This window comes from Xenopus laevis, chromosome 3S (assembly GCF_017654675.1).
Source record: "Xenopus laevis strain J_2021 chromosome 3S, Xenopus_laevis_v10.1, whole genome shotgun sequence".
NCBI classification, from domain to species: Eukaryota; Metazoa; Chordata; class Amphibia; order Anura; family Pipidae; genus Xenopus; species Xenopus laevis.
In genome coordinates this window covers 110,150,737-110,172,221 of record NC_054376.1, presented here as the reverse complement: position 1 = coordinate 110,172,221, position 21,485 = coordinate 110,150,737, and the positions used below count along the sequence as shown (strand labels likewise).

At 38.0% G+C, this 21,485-nt stretch overlaps 1 protein-coding gene across 2 annotated transcripts in view; it reads left to right on the top strand.

The window, feature by feature from the left end:
- Nucleotides 1-21,485, top strand: part of rad50.S (RAD50 homolog, double strand break repair protein S homeolog) — a 60,230-nt gene that overhangs the window by 19,984 nt on the left and 18,761 nt on the right. For both annotated transcript variants that reach the window (XR_005966697.1, XM_018256194.2), the window contains exons 8-16: nt 241-403; nt 1,292-1,485; nt 3,320-3,526; nt 6,386-6,568; nt 7,117-7,274; nt 15,743-15,918; nt 16,800-17,037; nt 19,189-19,378; nt 21,090-21,216. Coding sequence is in view for 1 of the 2 variants with exons in the window: in XM_018256194.2 (XP_018111683.1) it covers nt 241-403; nt 1,292-1,485; nt 3,320-3,526; nt 6,386-6,568; nt 7,117-7,274; nt 15,743-15,918; nt 16,800-17,037; nt 19,189-19,378; nt 21,090-21,216 (1,636 nt within the window). In the remaining variant the exon portion in view is untranslated. The remainder of the gene's footprint in view (nt 1-240; nt 404-1,291; nt 1,486-3,319; nt 3,527-6,385; nt 6,569-7,116; nt 7,275-15,742; nt 15,919-16,799; nt 17,038-19,188; nt 19,379-21,089; nt 21,217-21,485) is intronic.

Sequence of the window (21,485 nt, the reverse complement as noted above, 5' to 3'; positions counted from 1 at the left end):
TAGGGGGTCGAAGAAATATTTAAAGAGACAGTACTTCGACTATCGAATGGTCGAATAGTCGAACGATTTTTAGTTTGAATCGTTCGATTCGAAGTCGAAGGTTGTAGTCGAAGGTCGAAGTAGCCCATTCGATGGTCGAAGTAGCCATATTCGACCATTCGAAATTCAAACTAATTTTCCTCTATTCCTTCACTCGAACTAAGTAAATGGGCCCCCTAATGTTTGATATTACGGTCACAGGTCTTCCAAGGTACAGATGAAGAACTCAATGAAATGTATCAAAATCAGTGCTTTGTAAGGGAAAAAGAAAGAAAGCTAAATGATCACCAGCGTGAAATGGACAGAGCTTGCAAAGAGTCCCAAAGGCTTAATAGGGAAAAAGGAGAACTGCTGGTTCAGCAAGGTAACTATAAATAACAAAACCATTATTTTAAGCTTGGTGTCACTGGTAAGCTTAATCAATTTTTATTGCCTGCTTAATAGCTGATTCATGCAGCCTTTTGTTCAGCAGTATTATGCTGTCCAAACGCACTTTCACATTCCCTGTTTATGTTTTGGTAGGCACTCTGGTGATACAGATTAAATCTGAGAGGCAACATTTTAAACCACCATTTGATAATTCTATTTTCTGGGTTCTTATCCATAGTTTAAAATGCTACGCTCTTATGGCTTACTTCTGCCAATAAGTAAAAGGTAACAAAAGTATTTAGAGATGCAGTTGGGGTGAAAAAGAGCACCGGATTGTAAACAGTATATAAAAAAAAAGGGTGACACAAAAGCATGCTATCTTCTTCAAATAAATGAGATTTGGGAAAAAATGCTCAAACTGGTTGGTGCCCTACTTAAGTGTTTGTATAATCACACCAAGCTAATACTGCAGCTGCTATCCTAAACAAACAGAGAGCTTCTAGAGCTTTTTACTCAGGTATGGTAAAACATTCTACAGAATAAATATAGCAGTTTAGCTTGCACTATTGCGGCTAATCTATTGGCGATAAAATGCCTCCATAGCTTTCCTTCTTCTTTAATGAAACACAGCGATTCTGCTCAGTAGGGCCAAAAAGAAGAAACAAATCAACTAGATGAACCTTTAAGGTTTTTTTTTGTCCCTATTTTACTCCCAATCTTATTTCTGCACTTTATTGGTAAATAAGGATACCCAACGTTTTGCAAGAAGCCATGTGCAACATTTTGTGCCATGTGCAATTTGTTTATGTTTTAACTGGAGTTTCTGTCTTCCTATCACCTATATAAGAGAAACGCAGATAAAAAGAAACATTTCTTTATACAGGACACCTGCAGCTGGAGGCAGATAATCATCAGCGATACATTAAGACACGAGACTCTCTAATCAAGTCTTTGGCGGTACAGTTAGAACTTGATGGTTTTGAGCTAACTCCATTTAACCAGAGGCAAACAAGCAACTTTCAGATGTTGGTGAAAGAAAGGCAAGAAGAGGTTGAGGCCCATGCAAATCAGATCTTGGTAACAACATTCTTAGGACACTTTTACCTACCCACATACACAGGATGTTTTCTTTACTTATATTTATTGATATCTCCATTGGTATACATATAGAAATAATCATAAAAAGATAACAGAGATCATACACAGAGTGCTCATATTGAAACCCAAGATCCAGTGAATATAATGTACAACAATCAACTACACTTACTAGCACTTACTAATATAATCCACACTGCAGTGTTTTGAATGTGAATATTATTATTATTCAATGTTTTTATGTACATAGTTACATAGTTAAATTGGGTTAAAAAAAGACAAAGTCCATCAAGTTCAACCCCTCCAAATGAAAACCCAGCATCCATACAAACACCCCTCCCTACTTTTACATAAATTATATATACCCATACCTATACTAACTATAGTATCACAGTTTAGTATCACAATAGCCTTTGATATTATGTCTGTCCAAAAAATCATCCAAACCATTCTTAAAGGCATTAACAGAATCAGCCATCACAAAATCAACCGGCAGTGCATTCCACAACCTCATTGTCCTGACTGTGAAGAACCCCCTACGTTGCTTCAAATGAAAGTTATTTTCTTCTAGTCTAAAGGGGTGGCCTCTGGTACGGTGATCCACTTTATGGGTAAAAAGGTCCCCTGTCATTTGTCTATAATGTCCTCTAATGTACTTGTAAAGTGTAATCATGTCCCCTCACAAGCGCCTTTTTGGCAGACAAAACAACCCCAACCTTGACAGTCTCCCCTCATAATTTAAGAAGTCTTCCATCCCTCTAACCAATTTAGTTGCACGTCCCTGCACTCTCTCCAGCTCATTTATATCCCTCTTAAGGACTGGAGTTCAAAACTGAACTGCATACTGCAGATGAGGCCTCACCAGGGACCTATAAAGAGGCATAATTATGTTTTCATCCCTTGAGTTAATGCCCTTTTTTATGCTTTAGTAGCCACAGAATGACACTGCCCAGAATTATCCAACTTATTATCTACAAAAATCCCTAGATCCTTCTCATTTAAGGAAACTCCAAACACACTGCCATTTAGTAAATAACTTGCATTTATATAAATTTTTGCCGAAGTGCATAACCTGCATTTATCAACATTGAACCTCATTTTCCAGTTTGCTGCCCAGTTTCCCAACTTAGACAAATCACTGTGCAAAGTGGAACCTATATTTCTGCACAATTTAGTATCATCTGCAAAAATAGAAACAGTACTTTCAATGCCCACCTCCAGGTCATTAATAAACAAGTTGAAAAGCAAAGGACCTAGTACAGAGCCCTGCGGTACTCCACTGGTACAACACTGGTACAACACTGGTCCAATTAGAAAATGTTCCATTTACCACCACTCTTTGTAGTCTATCTTTTAGCCAGTTCTCTATCCAGGTACAAATATTATGTTCCAGGCCAACATTCCTTAATTTAACCAGTAACCTTTTGTGTGGCACTGTATCAAATCCTAAGTAAATCACATCCACTGCCATCCCAGAATCGAGGTCCCTGCTTACCTTCTCATAAAAAGAAATTAAGTTAGTCTGGCAAGATCTATTACGCATTAAAACCATGCTGGCACACAATCAAAGTATTATGATTTGCTATAAAGTCCAGTATCTTATTCTTTATTAACCCTTCAAAAAGCTTTCCTACCGCTGACGTCAGACTAACTGGCCTATAGTTTTGAGGCTGAGAACGGGATCCTTTTTTTAATAGAGGCACCACATTAGTCTCTCGGCACTATGTAGTACTTTGCTTTCCATGTTTTAGGCCCACACAGGCTTAGGTTAGTGAGAGTGAATTCCTACCATCTGCAATTATGTATGTTTTTGCAGAGAGAGTTTTCAGAAAGGGAGGCTATGCAGCAGAGGCAAATCGATGAAATTAGAGACAAGAAAACTGGTCTTGAAAGAACTATTGAGCTGAAATCCTCTACAGAGAGCAAAAAGCACACAGACCTAAAGAAAGTCAAATATGACCTTCAGCAGTTGGAAGGAACCTCTGATAGGCTACATGAACTAGATGAAGAGCTTCAGAAAACTGTGAGTATTTGTCATATAACAATAATGACCATTCAGTATGAGTATTTTGCATCTGTGTAGTAGAGAAGCATCATACATTTATAAACACATTTGTGTTGGCTAGTATTGTATTAGTTCTGTTTCACTGTATATGTATCTTAATTGGCCTAGTCTTCTGCTATATGAAGAGTTATTCTGCAATGCTTTTTCCAGTGATAGAATTTACTATATGTTGTTTGATATGAAGCAGTTTTTCTTTAGCACTCATTGACTGCACTGTGGGCACTGTAATCAGGGCCGGGAACTAGGGGTAGGCAGAGTAGGCACGTGCCTTGAGCGCAAAGCTGGGGGGGGGGTGCCAGGCACGTACCTGGCCGTTGCCTACCCCATGTCCGGTCCCATCTCTCCCCGAATGCGACTGGTATTTTTTGTGCAAATGCACTTCTGCGCATGCGCGCACACCATTTTGCGCATATGTGCTCGAGTGCAGTTTCGCACATGCACAATTAAGAGCACAGGTTGCCTAGGGCCAAGTATAGGAGGAGGAAGAGGAACTCCAGCAGTATTAATGCAAACAACTTTTTATTCCAGGCAGTGGTAAACACAACATGTTTGGGTTCAACACCCTTTATCAAGTACAACATGCAGTGAAATGCATCACTTTTTTTCACTGTGCAAAATGAAAATATACTAGTTAAATACTATAACTAAGTACAAAAAGATTACCGTAAAAAAAAAATATATTTTTTTAAATTAAGTAGAGCAGCAGAGCAGATGAACCATGTTATTTACATAAGTGACAGTGAGTGAAGATTGTGTAAAAATATAAAAACAGCAGTGCAGGACAGAACACCAAATAACCATGTTACGGTGATGGTGAAATCAAATCAAATAAAACGATGCAGTAACAGTAATAGTATTAAAGTGCATAGTATGTGGATTGTATAGTACTGTATTGTGGTGGCGAAATGTGTCACATAGATCAAGTCAGTGCAAGTGAAAAAAAGGGAGGGGGTAGCAGATATGGGTAAGAAGACATAAACCATATTATTTACATAAGGGACAGTGAGTGAGAAGATTGTATAAAAAGTATAAAAATATAAAAAAACAGCAGTGCAATACTGTATTGTGGTGATGTAGAGTGTCACATAGGTCAAATAGGTGCAAGTGAGAAAAAGAAGGGGGGAAGGGTTATGGGAAAATAATGGGTAAGATGGCATGCCCTGGTTCAGCAGTCTAATGGCCTGAAGTTCAGTAGTCTAATAGCACCGAAGTAGAAAGTTTTTAGGATCTTCGAACTTGGATGTATTTAGACCATGTCAGGTTCTCAGAGATGTGTACTCTGAGGTATTTAAAACTGCTCACCCTCTCCACTAGGGTCCCATTGATGTTAAGGGGTTTGTAGTTGCGCTGCTGTCTCCTACTAGAGCCCATCACCAGCTCCTTGGTCTTGCTGACATTCAGCTGGAGGCAGTTTTCCTGACACCACAGTGTCAGGTTATCCACTTCTTCCATGTAGGCCGTCTCATAGTTGTTCGTGATAAAGCCCAACACTACAGTGTCATCAGCAAACTTCACAATTGTGTTTGAGCGATGTGTGGCCACACAGTCATGGGTGTAGAGAGAGTACAGCAGGGGGCTAAGAACACACCCTTGTGGAGCTCCGGTATTAATAGTGATACTGTTAGAGACACAGTTACCAACTCTCACTACCTGTGTTCTGCCTGTGAGAGTCCAACACCCAGGAACACAAATGGCTGTTAAGTCCTAAATGCTTCAGTTTAGTGAACAGTCTGCAGGGTAGTATTGAATTGAATGCTGAACTGTAATCAATAAATAACATCCGCACATAGTTCCCCTGTTTCTTATCCACGTGGCTGAGGGTGGTATGCAGCATGTGGGAAATGGCATCCTCTGTCGCTCTGTTGGGATGGTAGGCAAACTGAAGTGGATCCATGAAATTGGGAATGAAGGAGAAGATGATATGCTTAAGAAGCCTCTCAAATACTTTAGTAGTCATTCAGGCATGAGGCCTTAATCCCTGATTATAAACTGGGTGCAGGTATGGTACCTGTTATCCAAAATTCTGGAGGCCCAGAGTTTTCTGAATAAAGGATCTTTCCATAATGTGGATACCCATACTTAATAAGACTTACATAAGTCTATAAGGAAATGATTTAAACATTAATTAAACCCAATAGGATTGTTTTGCCTCCAATAAGGATTAATTATATTTTAGTTGGAATGGAGTTCAAGCTACTTTTTTATTATTACAGAGGAAAAGGAAATCATCTTATTTGATTAAAATCTAGTCTATGGGAGATGGCCTTCCCATAATTCTGAGCTTTGTGGATAACGGGTTTCCAATTAACAGATCCCATACCCGTGTTTTAAAGAGCTCTTTTAATTTTTTTAGGAAAAGTCCTTATTTTTCTACCAATTAAATATTTAACATGCAAATAGAGTAGGCAGTAGAAGGTTGTAACATATTTAGAAATGATGGGAAAAAAAAGCCAGGATTTCCTTTTATGCTGAGTTACTGTAGATACAATTGCCAGATTTCAAGATGACTTACGTAAGCTGAATGACTAGTGAAGACACCAAAGCATTGACTCAAGCTTGCAGTTTTACCTAATTCAGCCAAATATATAGAAAATTATTTTTCATAGACTCCTATATTCATATCAGTCATCAATATGCTTTTGGTGTAAACCCAGCAAAATGCACTTATTACACTGGTAGGAAGAGAATTGAAACCCCCATAGAAAAGCATGCATCAACACATCCCAGAGATGCTAGCAAAGCTGGGTTCAAAGATATAAAACTTTTGCCTAAATACTTAAGTTTTGTTCATGTTTTAATAAAACATTTGCAATGTAGGCGCATGCACTGGAGAATGTGGAAAAGAGCTGCAACTTGGAAGCATTGAAAGGGGAAGTTGTCCAACTACAGACCCAAAAGTCTGAGCTGGACAGAAATGTGCGGGAGCTGGATCAGGAAATGGAGCAGCTAAACAAACACACGATGACAAGAACCCAAATGGACATGCTAAAGAATGACAAAGTAATGTATTCCTCTGATGCCCACTTTTATTACCTACATTTCTTAATAAAGGATGGCGATTAAAGTAGGAAAGTGTTGAGCTTTCAGCATTTTCAAGGAATTCTAAAACATTTTGCGATTGGAATAGGTATTTTGTGTTAACAGGCGTTTTTTTTTTCTTGACGTGGCTGTTTATGTCTTTTCTGTGTTCCTACAATATGCAGAGCTGTTCCTGTAACTAGACAATTGTAGGATATGCTCATATAATTGCTATTTCAACCAAAAATCCAAAAAGTCTTACATTTTCCATTCTTGAATATATTAAGTTGGCTACAGTTAGGTCCATAAATATTTGGACAGACAACTTTTTTCTAATTTTAACCACAATAAATTTTAAATGAAACAACTCAGATTCAGTTGAACTGCAGACTTTCAGCTTTAATTCATTGGGTTGAACAAAAAGATTGCATAAAAATGTGAGCATTGCTCAGGCTGGCATGATAGGCTGGAGAGCAACAGCTTGATTCCTGTTGAAATGAACTCATATGTAATGCTGCTTTTGTTCCTAGGCAGACAAAGATGAACAAATAAGAAAAATGAAATCTAGACACAATGATGAGTTGATTTCATTATATGAGTATTTTCCAAATAAGAAGCAACTTGAAGACTGGCTATATTCCAAAAGGGAAGATATCAATCAGACTCGAGACAAACTGGCAAGACTTACGTAAGTTCAGACCAAAGTACAAATTATTTAGAAACCTTTTTTTATTAAGCAATTCTTAGTATGATATCTAGTAGGGATGCACCGAATCCACTATCTTGGATTCGGCCAACTACCCAAATCCTTCACGAAAGCTTCGGCCGAATCAGAATCCTAATTTGCATATGCAAATTAGGGGTGGGAAGGGGAAACATTTTTACTTCCTTGTTTTGTGTCAAAAAGTGACGCGATTTCCTTCCCACCCCTAATTTGCATATGCAAATTCGGATTCAGTTCGGCCGGGCAGGAGAATTTGGCCGAATCCTGGCCGAATTCTGGATTCCGTGCATCTTTAATATCTAGTATTATCCAGCACACTTGACAAACACCTCAACAAACAGCCTAAATACGAGACCTGGCATACACACACCTGAGTTTATATCTTCAGCAACGTTCTCTAGCAACTAAAGCACTGAAAATATCCATGCACAGAAACTTCCTTAACTGCAAATAAATGCTTTTCTAGTGCAAACCCTTTTCTTGGCAATAAATCTTATTTTACTATTTACAGTTATCTAATACAACTGGCCAAACCAAATCCTAATGTGCATATGTAAATTAGGGGAGGGGAGGAAATCATGTGACTTGTTGTTGAACAGTGAAAATCATTTAAAGAACTTCACCATGACAGCTGCATAACTGGGGAATTTATTACAACAAACAGCATTAGACATTTCAGACTTTCAAATATTTCCTTAAAGCTTCTACAAAGCCTACACACTGACCTGATAACCTCTGGTAGCTTCTTTTCAAAAGTTCACAATTCCCACACAGATTAAGGGGGTAATTTAATAAAGTATTCTGTTAAGCATGACTTAGAAACCAGGTCCAGGTCAGTTTTTTTTGATGGTTACACATCCAGAGCCGTGCTTCCTCAATTTCCGTAACTTGCAACAGAATGGAGAAACGAAGATTACAAACAAGAAAACTTAGGAAATAATGAGTAGTGCATATTATTTCTGCTGTTTAAGGCAAGGTTAAACTTGAGTAGCAGGTTTCAGTATGACTGTGAAGTTTTCTTTGTGAAACCCATCACTAAGACTCTAAATTTGATTGCATTCTGAGAAATGGGCACACGTTTGCCACATAGACCATGCTTTCCAGGGTTCATAACAGCTAATGTAATGTGAAATATTTTCTATTTAAGGACTTAAAATAAGATATAAAAAGATTCAAGCAGAGAAGGGAAAAAATCATACAGTCTGGAATATGTTGTCTTTTTTTATTGATTACAAGCAAAAGGAATGTTAAAAAATTGTGTAATCACCCAGGCCTTGTTTTCTTTGTAGAACAAAGCAAGATGCAGGAATCTAGTAGCACTTCTCTTCAGCAACCTCCTTCAAACACTTTTCTTGCATAATAAACCCATAGACATAATGTCTAGCTTACAAAGCTCTCCAGTCCTTGGCTAGGTAAACAGCAGAGGGAAAACAGTTCAGAGGGAAATATATAACTAATTATAATTTCCCATGATATATTGCCATGAAAAAATTGGTGTGCTCGCTCCTCTGTGAGCGTGCGAACGGCAGCGGCGGGGGGGGGGGTTGGGGGTGGATTCAGATGCGCACTGGAGTCCCTATGCGCACTGGGCCCTCCAAAAAGTTTTCTGGTGGGGGGGGGCTTGTGCACTGTTGTTATGCCCTGACTCCTGCCTAAATAACAGCAGTGTAAGAACTGCATTGTTCCTTGTTTTTGGAGCTCCTTCTTGCTGCTCTCATCATTTCCAGCCTTCTGCCAAGTGATCTCTATGGTATCCAGTGAATAGGGCAGTAAATAGGCAAATGTTAAGAATCCATTCTAATCAATGGAAATGACTATTCAACCCACACCAGTTGTTGCCATGGCTGTGTAATTAAGCTCATACATTGGCATTAGCACCTGATTTAAGGAAAAGCTTGTTCAACATCAGGTAAAATGGAAGATCTAGAATTAATTGCATGCTTTAAAAATTATGATATAATTGGTATCACTGAGACCTGGTGGGATGAAACATGTGACTGGATTGTGAATTTAAATGGTTACACCCTTTTTAGGAGGGATAGAGGGATTAAAAAGGATGGAGGAGTGTGTTTGTATGTAAAGCCGGAATTAAAGCCATGCGCTAAAGAAATAACCATAGCTGGCACTGGTGAGGGTGTAGAATCACTCTGGGTAGAGATTTTGACTGGGCAAAAGGTTACAAAGAGAATTATCATTGGTGTATGCTATAAACCACCTTGTATTAGTGTCGAGAATGAAGCCCAGCTACTCTTGCAGATACAAGAGGCTTCACAGCTGGGTCAAATTGTTGCTATGAGTGACTTCAATTATCCAGACATTGACTGGGGTAATGGGGTTGCTAAGACAGAAAAAGCTAGTAGGTTTTTAAATATGCTGAATGACAACTTTTTATTCCAGCTCAATCAATAACCTACCAGGAATAACTCATTTGGACCTTGTAATAACTAACAATACTGAACTCATCTCTAACATTTGTGTGGGTGAGCATTTAGGGAATAGTGATCATAACATGGTCTCCTTTGAGATTCTGTTGCAGAAGCAATTCTATAAGGGAGTAACTAAAACACTACATTTCAGACATGCAAACTTTGACAATATAAGGGCATCTCTGCAACATATTAAGTGGGAAATGCTTTTCACAGGGTTAAACACAGAACAAAAATGGGAAGTCTTTAAAATGTTGCTTAATAAATATACTTGTCAGTATATTCAACTTTTTTTTGGTTCAATAGAAGTGTTGGTGTTGAGGTAGGTAAGAAAAGGTGTGCTTTTAAGGCTTTCAAGTTAGCTGGGACAGCCAAATCATTTATAAGGTACAAGGAGGCCAATAAACCATGCAAATAAGCTATAAGGCAAGCTAAAATTGATATGGAAAAGGATATTGCAGCAAGCAGTAAAAAAAATCTAAATTTATTTTTTAAATATGTTAATAGTAAAAAAAATGAAGCAGGAAGGGGTGGGACCTTTACTATCAGAGGGGGGTCAGCTGGTTGATGAAAACAGAATAAAAACTCATATTTTTTCATCTGTCTACACAAATGAGGAACTAGTTAATGAAGGTTTCCTTCTTAATAGTCCCAATTCTAGTAATACAACTAATGATGCATGGTTCACACATGAAGAAATTCAAAAGAGACTAGAACATGTTAAGATTAACAAAGGTCCAGGGCCAGATGGTATTCATCCCAGGGTACTTAGCGAGCTTAGCTCTGTGATTGCCAAACCTCTTTACTTAATTTTTCAGGATTCATTGAGGTCTGGCATAGTGCCAAGAGATTTTCGGATTGCTAATGTGGTGCCTCTATTCAAAAAAGGATCCCGTTCTCAGCCTCAAAACTATAGGCCAGTTAGTCTGACGTCAGTTGTAGGAAAGCTTTTCAAAGGGTTAATAAAGGACAAGATACTGGACTTTATAGCAAATAATAATACTATGATTGTGGGCCAGCATGGTTTTATACGTAATATAGATCTTGCCAGACTAACTTAATTTCTTTTTATGAGAAGGTAAGCAGGGACCTCGATTCTGGGATGGCAGTGGATGTGATTTACTTAGGATTTGCTAAAGCATTTGATACCGTGCCACACAAAAGGTTACTGGTTAAATTAAGGAATGTTGGCCTGGATCATAGTATTTGTACCTGGATAGTGAACTGCCTAAAAGATAGACTACAAAGAGTGGTGGTAAATGGAACATTTTCTAATTGGACCAGTGTTGTTAGTGGAGTACTGCAGGGCTCTGTACTAGGTCCCTTGCTTTTCAACTTGTTTATTAATGACCTGGAGGTGGGCATTGAAAGTACTGTTTCTATTTTTGCAGATGATACTAAATTGTGCAGAACTATAGGTTCCATGCAGGATGCTGCCACTTTGCAGAGTGATCTGTCTAAGTTGGGAAACTGGGCAGCAAACTGGAAAATGAGGTTCAATGTTGATAAACTATATAATATATATAATAAAAAATAATATAAATGCAAGTTATACACTAAATGGCAGTGTGTTGGGAGTTTCCTTAAATGAGAAGGATCTAGGGGTCTTTGTAGATAACAAGTTGTCTAATTCTGGGCAGTGTCATTCTGTGGCTACTAAAGCAAATAAAGTTCTGTCTTGCATAAAAAAGGGCATGAAAACATAATTATGCCTCTTTATAGGTCCCTGGTGAGGCCTCATCTGGAGTATGCAGTGCAGTTTTGGACTCCAGTCCTTAAGAGGGATATAAATGAGCTGGAGAGAGTGCAGAGACTAAGTGCAACTAAATTGGTTAACGGGATGGAAGATTTAAATTATGAGGGTAGACTGTTAAGGTTGGGGTTGTTTTCTCTGGAAAAAAGGCGCTTGTGAGGGGACATGATTACACTTTACAAGTACATTAGAGGACATTATAGACAAATAGCAGGGGACCTTTTTATACCCATAAAGTGGATCACCGTACCAGAGGCCACCCCTTTAGACTAGAAGAAAATAACTTTCATTTGAAGCAACGTAGGGGGTTCTTCACAGTCAGGACAGTGAGGTTGTGGAATGCACTGCCGGGTGATGTTGTGATGGCTGGTTCAGTTAATGCCTTTAAGAATGGCTTGGATGATTTTTTTGGACAGACATAATATCAAAGGCTATTGGGATACTATACTCTATAGTTAGTATAGATATGGGTATATATAATTTATGTGAAAGTAGGGAGGGGGGTGTGTATGGATGCTGGGCTTTCATTTGGAGGGGTTGAACTTGATGGACTTTGTCTTTTTTCAACCCAATCTAACTATGTAACACTTTAACTATGTAACATGGCTCCATCACAGTTTCTAACAAGTGTGTTGTCAAATTTCTGCCCTGCTAGCTTCTCCCCTGTCAGTTGTTAGTGGGAGTGACTATGAAATAGAAAGCTTAGGAGCTATTACAACCCATTTAAGAAGTAGGAGGCCTTCAAAAACTCTGCAAAGATGAGTCTTATTTATACCAAGTAAATCAATCGAATATTTCCTGACTAAATGTGTTATGCTGACTGTAAAGTTCCATGTAGGAAGAATAATTTCTTGGGTTAAACACTTACATTTTTGGCTATACTGTGCTTTTTCCTTTGTAGCAACAGTTTAGGGAAGACTCTTTCATGTGTAAATGTGATAATGCCCCTGTGCACAATGTGTGTTGCGTGGAGAAATGATTGTCTGTGTTAGTCCTGTGGTTAAATGGAAGGGAATCCTTCCAGCTGCATTCTAACACAAAGCCTTTCCAGAAGATTAGGCTCTATATTGGACAGGCTCCCAAAGGCAGTGATTCCTCTTCCTCCATGATGGCCCCCAGTTGACTCCCTTCCTGATGGCGTAGCTCCTCATGCTCCACCGGTCCTCCTGTACCTCCAGCCTGCCTACCCCTACACACTCACAAACATACACATTTTACACAAATGCACACTTAAATATACACATACACATACATTTTTTGGGGGATCGGGATGTGACTTTTATACATTTACAGCACTCACACACACTTGCACACACGCACACATTACAAGCAATTTAATGTGTAATTTGCAAGTGTACATGCACAACTCAAAATAATTAGACTGTGATTCTGACTGCTGATAACAATAGACCAGAAAAAAAGCATTGTTTTTTGTGGTTTTATTGTTTTTTTTTGTGATTTAATTGCATGCTGGCTTGTTCTTTACTTGTTTTTGCCCATGGACATTTTGTCTCCTGTAAATCTAGATGGGGGTCTTGTATGCCACATTGATGCATATTGGGCGTCAAAGTGTTCAGTAGACCCCTGGTGTGCTTATTAGGATCTTTCAGATTGGTATCTTACAAAATCTGGGGTATATACAGTAAATGGCCTTTGTGACTATTTTCGGAATTTTCATAAAAACCACTACATTTAGCATGGCCTTGCAGTTTGTTAGTTAACTGTAGAAAGAGGTATTTACCCATTTTGGATTTGTCAGAATGTGTACTTTTGGAAAATATATGGTTTTGTAGGGTCTCCATACTGTTAGGGGGTCTTATGGCACATAATATACATACCAGGTGCTTATATTACAGCAGCCAGTGTCAGATGGGAAAATTCTTAAGCGCTAATTTCTTTTGGGGGTATCTGTGTGCCAGAAAATTGGTACACAGAGATCTATGCATACTGCACATCAAAGTGTTCATTTTGGATGTTTTTGTTGGTACCTTATGAAAGTTGGGGTATAATGGGGTAAAATGAAACCTTTGTGATAAGTTTCAAAAAATGTAATAAAAACCCCTACGTTTAGCATGGCCTTGCAGCTTGGTTGTTTGCTGTAGAAAGACATATATACCCATTTTGAATTTGTCAGAATGCATACTTTTGGAAAATATATGGTTATATAGTGTTGTCTTCTTGCTATTAGGGGATCTTATAGCACATAATACACATACCGGGTGATTATATTGCAGCAGCCGTGAAAATTGATATGCACTATTTTATTTGGGGGTCTCTGTGTGCTACATAGTTTGGTAAATCTAAACATATTGGGCATCAATGTTATCAGTAGACCCCTGGTGTGCCTATTTAGGATGTTTTATGTTGGTATCTTATGAAATATTGGGTATATTTAATGGAGTAAAATGCAAGCTTTGTGATGATTTTCAGACATTTCATAAATACCCCTACGTTTACAATGTCTTTGCACTTTAGTAAGTTGCTTTAGAAAGACATAGTTACCCATTTAGGATTCATCAGAATGTGTACTTTTGGAAAATATATGGTTTTCTGGGGTATTCTTATGTCTTATGCTATGTGTCTATGTCTTATGCTATGTGGGAGATACCATGTTAGAAAGTGGAAACTTTGAGTCAACTTTCCGGTATTTAATCAAAATCTTCAAATTTGGGAAAGCATTGTGTTTTGAGTAGAAAGACATGGTTACCCATTTTGGATTCGTATGAATGTGTACATTGCAAAAATATATGGGTTTGGGGAATCAACATATGTTTTTCTGTGTTTACCCCTCAAAATGCAGTAAATGTGATAATTTTTAAGTAGCTGACGTTGCCTCTAGGCAATTGGTATGCACTAACTTAATTTTGGGATCTCTAAGAGCCAGATACTTTGGTAATCCTATGCTCAATGGGCATCAAACTGTTAAATGGACCCCTGGCTTTCATGTTTAGGATGCTTTTTCTTTGTACCTTGTGCTATGTAGGAGATGCCATGCTAGAAATTAGAATCTTTGAGGTGATTTTCCCGAATTTCATCAAAACAGTAAATTTTGGGAAAGCATTGTTATTAGTTTTAAGTAAAAAGACATGATTACCCATATTGGATTTTGTACTTTCCAAAAATATATGTTCATGGGGTAAAGATGTTTTTGTGTTTTTACATCCATTCCCCCTCCAAAAAAGTATAGTAAATGTTTTCATGAACTCTGGGACAATTTGTATGTACTAACTTCATTTTCGGGTCTGTAAGCACCAGATACTTAGGCAATTCTATGCACAATGGGCATCACACTGTTCAGGGGACCTCTGGCATTCATATTTATAATGTTTTTTCTTGGTACCTTTTACTTTAGAGGAGATACAAACTTGCAAAGTGAACCTTTTTAGGTCATTTTTCAGAATTTTCATAAATTTACATAAAACTGGCTAAGTTCAAAATAGCTTTGATGTTTGGTAATTAGGAGTAGAAAGACATGGTTACCCATTTTGGATTCGGCAGAATGTACACTTTTCAAAAAAATATGGTTTTCTGGGGTAAACCTAATGTTACAGTGTTTTTAGCTTTGGAATCCAAACTATGCTGTATTCTGCTTTAGTTCTTTGAAAATTCAGTAACTTATTGCTTGGAGTTTTTTACCTATAGAAGTCAGAAATCTCCATAAAACTATACATATCTGGTATTGGCACAATCGAAAGACATGAGGCTTTAGAAATCTGTTGAATGTTTGTACATAAAATAAAATATGTTTCTGGTATAAATCTCAATCATAAATAATATAATTTTTTAAATTTTTCTTTGGTATTATTTAAACCTCTAAATCTTGCTCCAGGAGTGGAAATATACAAAATCTTCGGCAGATTTAGAAAGCTCAGGTTCACCTGAAAAAAAAAATATATATAATTTTCCTAGGTAAACTAAAATCCCCCCCCCCCCAGGAAATGCCCCTAAAGTGAAAATGCAAATAAAATAGGAAATTCTGCTGGCACTGGGTTAATGTAACTAGAAGTTCAAATCTTATCTAGTAACCCAATGCAACCAAAAAAGTAGAATTTGCTTGTCGACTGCTTACTTTACCACATTAGTCTCCTATATTTTTGCATAGGTTAATAGGAATTTCTGTGCAATTGCACTACTAATATAATTTCCTTAAACATACATATATGCTTTATTTATCTTTGAGGAGGAAATAAACACACCATTGTTTCATGTACTGGAACTGCTATGTCTAAAATGCAATATTTTTATGTTCACAGTAAGGAATTAGTAGCAGCTGAGCAGAACTCAAATCACCTGAGCAATGAGCTTTGCCAAAAAGAAAAACAGTCTGCCTCATTTGAAGAGAAGGTCTTTGATGTGTGTGGCAGCCAGGACTTCAACAGTGATCTGTCACAGCTCCTGGAGGATATAGAGAAAACTTCTAAACAGAGAGGTGAGGTTCTAGCCTGACATGTGGCACGTGTAATTCAATTCAAAGAGTGCTACAGTTTCAATAAATATTTCATTGTCACCCAAAGAAATCACTCCTATGAAATTTGACAGGTGTGTTCCAAATGCTCAACTTTGGCTGCACTATGAAACAATAAGAATGAATAGGAAGGGGATCTGTAGACCCATAATTATTGTAGGTTATTAAGTAGGTTTATTGGAGTATTTCAAGTAAGAAGCCAGAAGAAATTGTTGGTCATAATGGTTTTGCTCAATGTGGAGCATCTTTTATGGTCTAATAATGTGTGACACAACATAGCGCCATTATGTACTTGAAACATATTACTTGTTGTATAGTCATATGCTTTAAATCAGGTTTTAATCATAGCCACACACATGTTCAATTCTTGTTCTTTAAAGGAGAAGGAAAGGCTAAAATTAATAAAGCTTTATCAGAAAGGTCTATATAAATATACCAGTAAACCCTCAAAGTAAAGCTGCTCTGAGTCCTCTGTCAAAAGAAACACAGCATTTCTTTCCTTTTATTGAGTACACATGGGCTTCTGTATCAGACTTCCTGTTTTCAGCATAAACTCCAGTGCAGGGCTTGAGCATGCTCAATTTGCTCCTCTCCCCCTCCCTCCTCCCATCCCTGCTGTAATCTGAGCTCAGAGCTGTAAGTGAGCAGGGAGAGACTCAGGCAGGAAGTGATGTCACACCAAGCTTATATGGCAGCTTCTATCCTAAACAAACAGAGACAGTGTCTAGAGCTGTTTACTCATTTATGGTAAATCATTCTGCAGAATAAATATATAGTTCTATCTTGCACTATTGTGGCTAATCTGTTGCCAATAAAATGTCTTGGATCTTTCCTTCTCCTTTAAGCCATGCTTGCTGGTGCAACAGCAGTTTACACACAGTTTATTACCACGCTGACCGAGGAAAACCAGCCCTGCTGCCCTGTTTGTCAAAGAACATTTCCCTCAGAAGCAGAGGTGCAGGATGTAATTAATGACATGCAGTCCAAGCTGTGCCTGGTTCCTGACAAGCTGAAGGCAGCCGAAGATGAATTAAAAAGAAAAGAAAAGAGGAAGGATGAAATGATGGAACTGAAGCCAATGAGGTACATGCATGAATGTTGGTTCTGAACAGTTGGGATATTGCAAGCCTGATCTATCTGCTGTTAATAGGCAAAGGATCTATATTTTGTTTGGGGTAACATTTATTCATGAGCTAGCAAAGCGAGTCACAGCATATATTCTTGATGGATAAATGTAATTAAGCTGGCCATACACAGGGAGATCCGCTCGTTTGGCGATGTCGTGATCTGATGTCGTGGGTGATATCCGGCTGATCCGACCGTGGACCCTAGGACCCAGCAATCGGATCACAATGCAGTCCATACGGGCTGTCGGATCACTGGACCGTATCAACGGACAGATGAGGCCGGAATCTACGGGATTTTTTACCCTGTCCGACCGAGAACTTTCGGCCAGATATCGATAGGGGAAGCCCGTCGGATGGCCCCACACGGGCCAATAAGCTGCCGACTTAGTCTGTCTTTAGACTTTCAACCTAAGTGTTTCTAGTAAATATACAGGGTACCATAGATCAAAAACAGTCCTGCACATATGAAAACTTTCTTACTGGAATGCAGGTACATTCATGTCAGCACCATAGTTTCTATGCTGCCTGCACATGAAAAGATAATATGTTCACTGAGAATAACAAGGTAGCTGTGGCAGTAAGTTTGAGCTAGTAAAGGGCTAAAGGAACACAATAATCAAATTCTTAAGGGCATTTTGGACCCTGTAAACAAGGTATAGCTCTGAGTAATGCAGTACACGTATGGGACCTGTAATCCAGAATGCTCGGGCACCTGGGGCTTTCCGGATAATGGATCTTTCCATAATTTGGCTCTTCATACCTTAAGTCTACTAGAAAATCATGTAAACATTAAATAAATCCAATAGGCTGATTTTGCTTATAATAAGGATTAATTATATCTTAGTTGGGACCAATTATTATTTGTTATTTTATTATTACAGAGAAAAAGGAAATCATTTTTAATAATTTGGATTATTTGGATAAAATGGAGTCAATGGGAGACTGCCTTTCAGTAATTCTGAGCTTTCCGGATAATGGGTTTCCGGATAATAGATCCCATAGCTGTACTAGAAAGAATAAACATTTTTTGCTTGGAGGAAGCCATTTTTTCACTGCATTGCTTGCAGTTTGTTGGTTTGAAATCCATATTGGCAAATCAAAAGATAAACTAAGGAGTTTTTCCCTGAGTGCTTTTTTTTTTTCTTTTTCTTATCAGGAAAGGGAAATTGTGTACATACAATGGGGTGAGGAACAACCCTGCTCTCAATTGATGAGCACTGGAAAGTCTTCACCAGGGCCGGATTTACATAGTGGGTGCCCCTAGGCCCATTGCCGTTCGTCGCCCCTGTACCCTCCCCTTTATTCATGCAAATTTTCATCATCTGGACTGGAGCAATGGGGATCCTGCTGCCCTGGGCCCGGGCCTAGGTGGCCTTTCCACAAATCCGGGCCTGGTCTTCATTGAGTTTTTTACACATTTTTCCACATTGTTGGAAGAAAAATGATAAGCAAATTGTTCTTAAATTGACTGTGTACTCATTTTTTAAATCTTTATTTAAAGCCCAGTTTGTTCAATATAATATAAATCTATACAGTACACTGCCCCAAAATCCTCTCTAAATTCAGAGGTTTATATTGAGTTTATTATAAGTGTTAAGCCGTTTTTATTTCTATAGATTATTCTGCCCATGACTGCTGGGATTGCTGTAAGTATCTGTATAAAGGTTAAATGCACATTCATATGCTTTTTCTTAAAGCATTTCATTTTGCTTATCCATCTGAGTTTGCACTAAAATTGTTTGGACAAGGCAATAAACTGAATTAATCATTAATTCCACTAGGTAACTGGCTGTGCCTATGAGGTGGATCAGTACAATCTAGCAATCCTATTGTGGTCATATTATACTTCTATCCAATTGATCAGTCACATATATTACACTTTGGCTTTAGCCAATCATTTTGGTTCTGTTTGTTCATAGTGCTGGCTGCCAGAAATAGTGCTATTCGTTTAAATAGCTCATTCTAATGCTTCACTATGAATGATTATATCCATATCATTTTGCCGCAGCTTATAAAATAATTTTATTTATTTTTTGTAACTGATAAGTGAATTGTACTAAATTATTAGATCATTATCTGAAAATGTTGTCCTCTCATTTATTCCTAGACAAATGCTTTCAGACCTAAAAGAAAAAGAAATCCCAGAGATAAGAAACAAGCTAGAGGCAATAAACAGAGAAATAAAACGACTGCAAAATGATGTAGAAGAGCAGGAATCTCTCATTGTCACATTTGTATCTGAAGAGGCGCGTGCCGAAGCCTGTTTGCAGGACATCTCCCTCATGGAACAATATCAGGTACTGTAAATCTAGCAAATTTCCAGGGTTCTTTTTACACCGAGGTCCACTTGTCAGCCCACACAGGGTACTTTTTATTAATTAACATAAACAGAGACAGGAGAATTTTAACTGCCACTGTTCTCCCCCAGAGGGCAGCGGTGGGCAAAGCTCTCATTACAAACATACTGCACCACAAGCCTAATCAAACAAATGATTTATGCTTTCAAAGTTGGCCACAGGGGTCACCATCTTGTAACTTTGTTAAATATCTTTGTAAGACCAAGACTGTGCACATGCTCAGTGTGGTCTGGGCTGCTTAGGGATCGTCATAAATTATCAAAACAGCACAAGTCAAATAATATCTGGCAGAAGCCGATACAGCAAGACTGATTAATAATCAGAATAGGCAGACTGCACTGGTTACTGTTTTGTCTAATGTGGATTTTATAGTTTTTGTATTCTTTAATACAAACTTTCTCAATACAAACTCTGCAGAACCAGTGGCTAGAGCAAAATAATCTTCCAAATAAAATCCCAGTTTATCTGTTTAAAACTTTGTCCCTTCAGCTGGAGTTGGAAACAGTAAAGGGGATGTAAAGGCCAAATTAAAATCCAATACAAATCTCTACACAGTCACCGACTGCTCTACAGGGAAACAAACAAAGCTGATTGAGTTCTGCATGGCTGGGAAGTAAGGTGGGGGCTCCCCCTGCTGTTCATAAGTATGATTGTTTCCCTGCTCAGCAGTTAGGGACCATCTGACAATTCCTATCCACAGCAGTAAATGAAGGGAAAGTTTCACTGCATACAGTCAGGTTTCTTATAAAAACGGTACACATTTATTAATTAAAGTATATTGGAGATAGGTTTCTTTTTCATTAAAGAAAGTAAAAATGGGATTTTATTTTTTTTATACCTTTAAATGCCCTTTAATGGACAATAACATGAAAACGGAAGTAACTAAATGTAAATTGAAGAACAGGGCTTTGACAAACCTAATGAGCCACCCAAATGTTATTTTGACCTTGTTTTTTGAATCAATGTCCTTCTGATAGATGAACTGTGACCAAAACTTTAAAGGGGAACTCCACACAAACATACAGTAACTTGAGCTTTTTGAAAAGTAAACATAATTTCAAGCAACATTGCAATATACATCAATTAAAAAACATGCAGACTTTTCATGATTTTTAATGGTTTCTGACAGTTCCCTAAGCCTAGCCCCCTGCTTTCCTGCTTATCTGTCTGACTACTTTGCTGAGCTGGCTGACTACTGTTACTTTGTATCAACAGCCATCTGTCCTTAATCTGCAGCCTCCAAACCCCACAATTCCCTGCACACGTGATTTCAATAAGGACCAGAACATCACAGTGCAATGCATTGTGGGTTATATAGTCCCTGCATGCTGTCTGTAAGCTGTGGAGTAGTTGTTACAATTTGTAACATCATTGTTTAGTTTCTCCTTCCCTGCCAGGATTTCAAATGATGGTGAAAGAGAAGAACTGTTAAACAGCTGGATTTCAGCATAGAAAATGGCATTTATTCATATTTTGAAGAAACAGGTAACTGTGATGGATATTTTAGGGGTTATGTGGGCCTCTTTATCAAATTTTGGTTTGGAAGTTCCCCTTAAAGGTATTAGCAGACTTGGAAACATTCTCTAACAGTATGTTGTATTTTGCATCATCCATTTTTCTATTAAATTATGCTTATTTTGTTTTATGACAGATGGAACTTAGAGATGTGGACCAGAAAATAGCACACTATGCTACTAAACTACTGGGGGTGGACCTTAACCGCACTGTGCAGCAGGTTAACCAAGAAAAACTGGAGAAGCACCACAGCCTGGATAATGGTAACAATAATTACTTGCTTCCAAAATGCTAATAGTATTGAGCAGCAATATAATTTTAGCAACCTGTGTTGCTAGCACAGGGGGGTAGAATATATTTGTCAGGTATTAGACCATCAAAATATCTGAACTATTTCCTACTCCCTAGGTCCTTTTTAGTTAAAGAATGTAAATTTTGTATCTATTTTTACACCACAAAAGATTATTGTTCATCCATCCCAGGTCTTATTCTATTAAATTGCCAATTTATGTTATCCCTTTAGTTTCTGGAT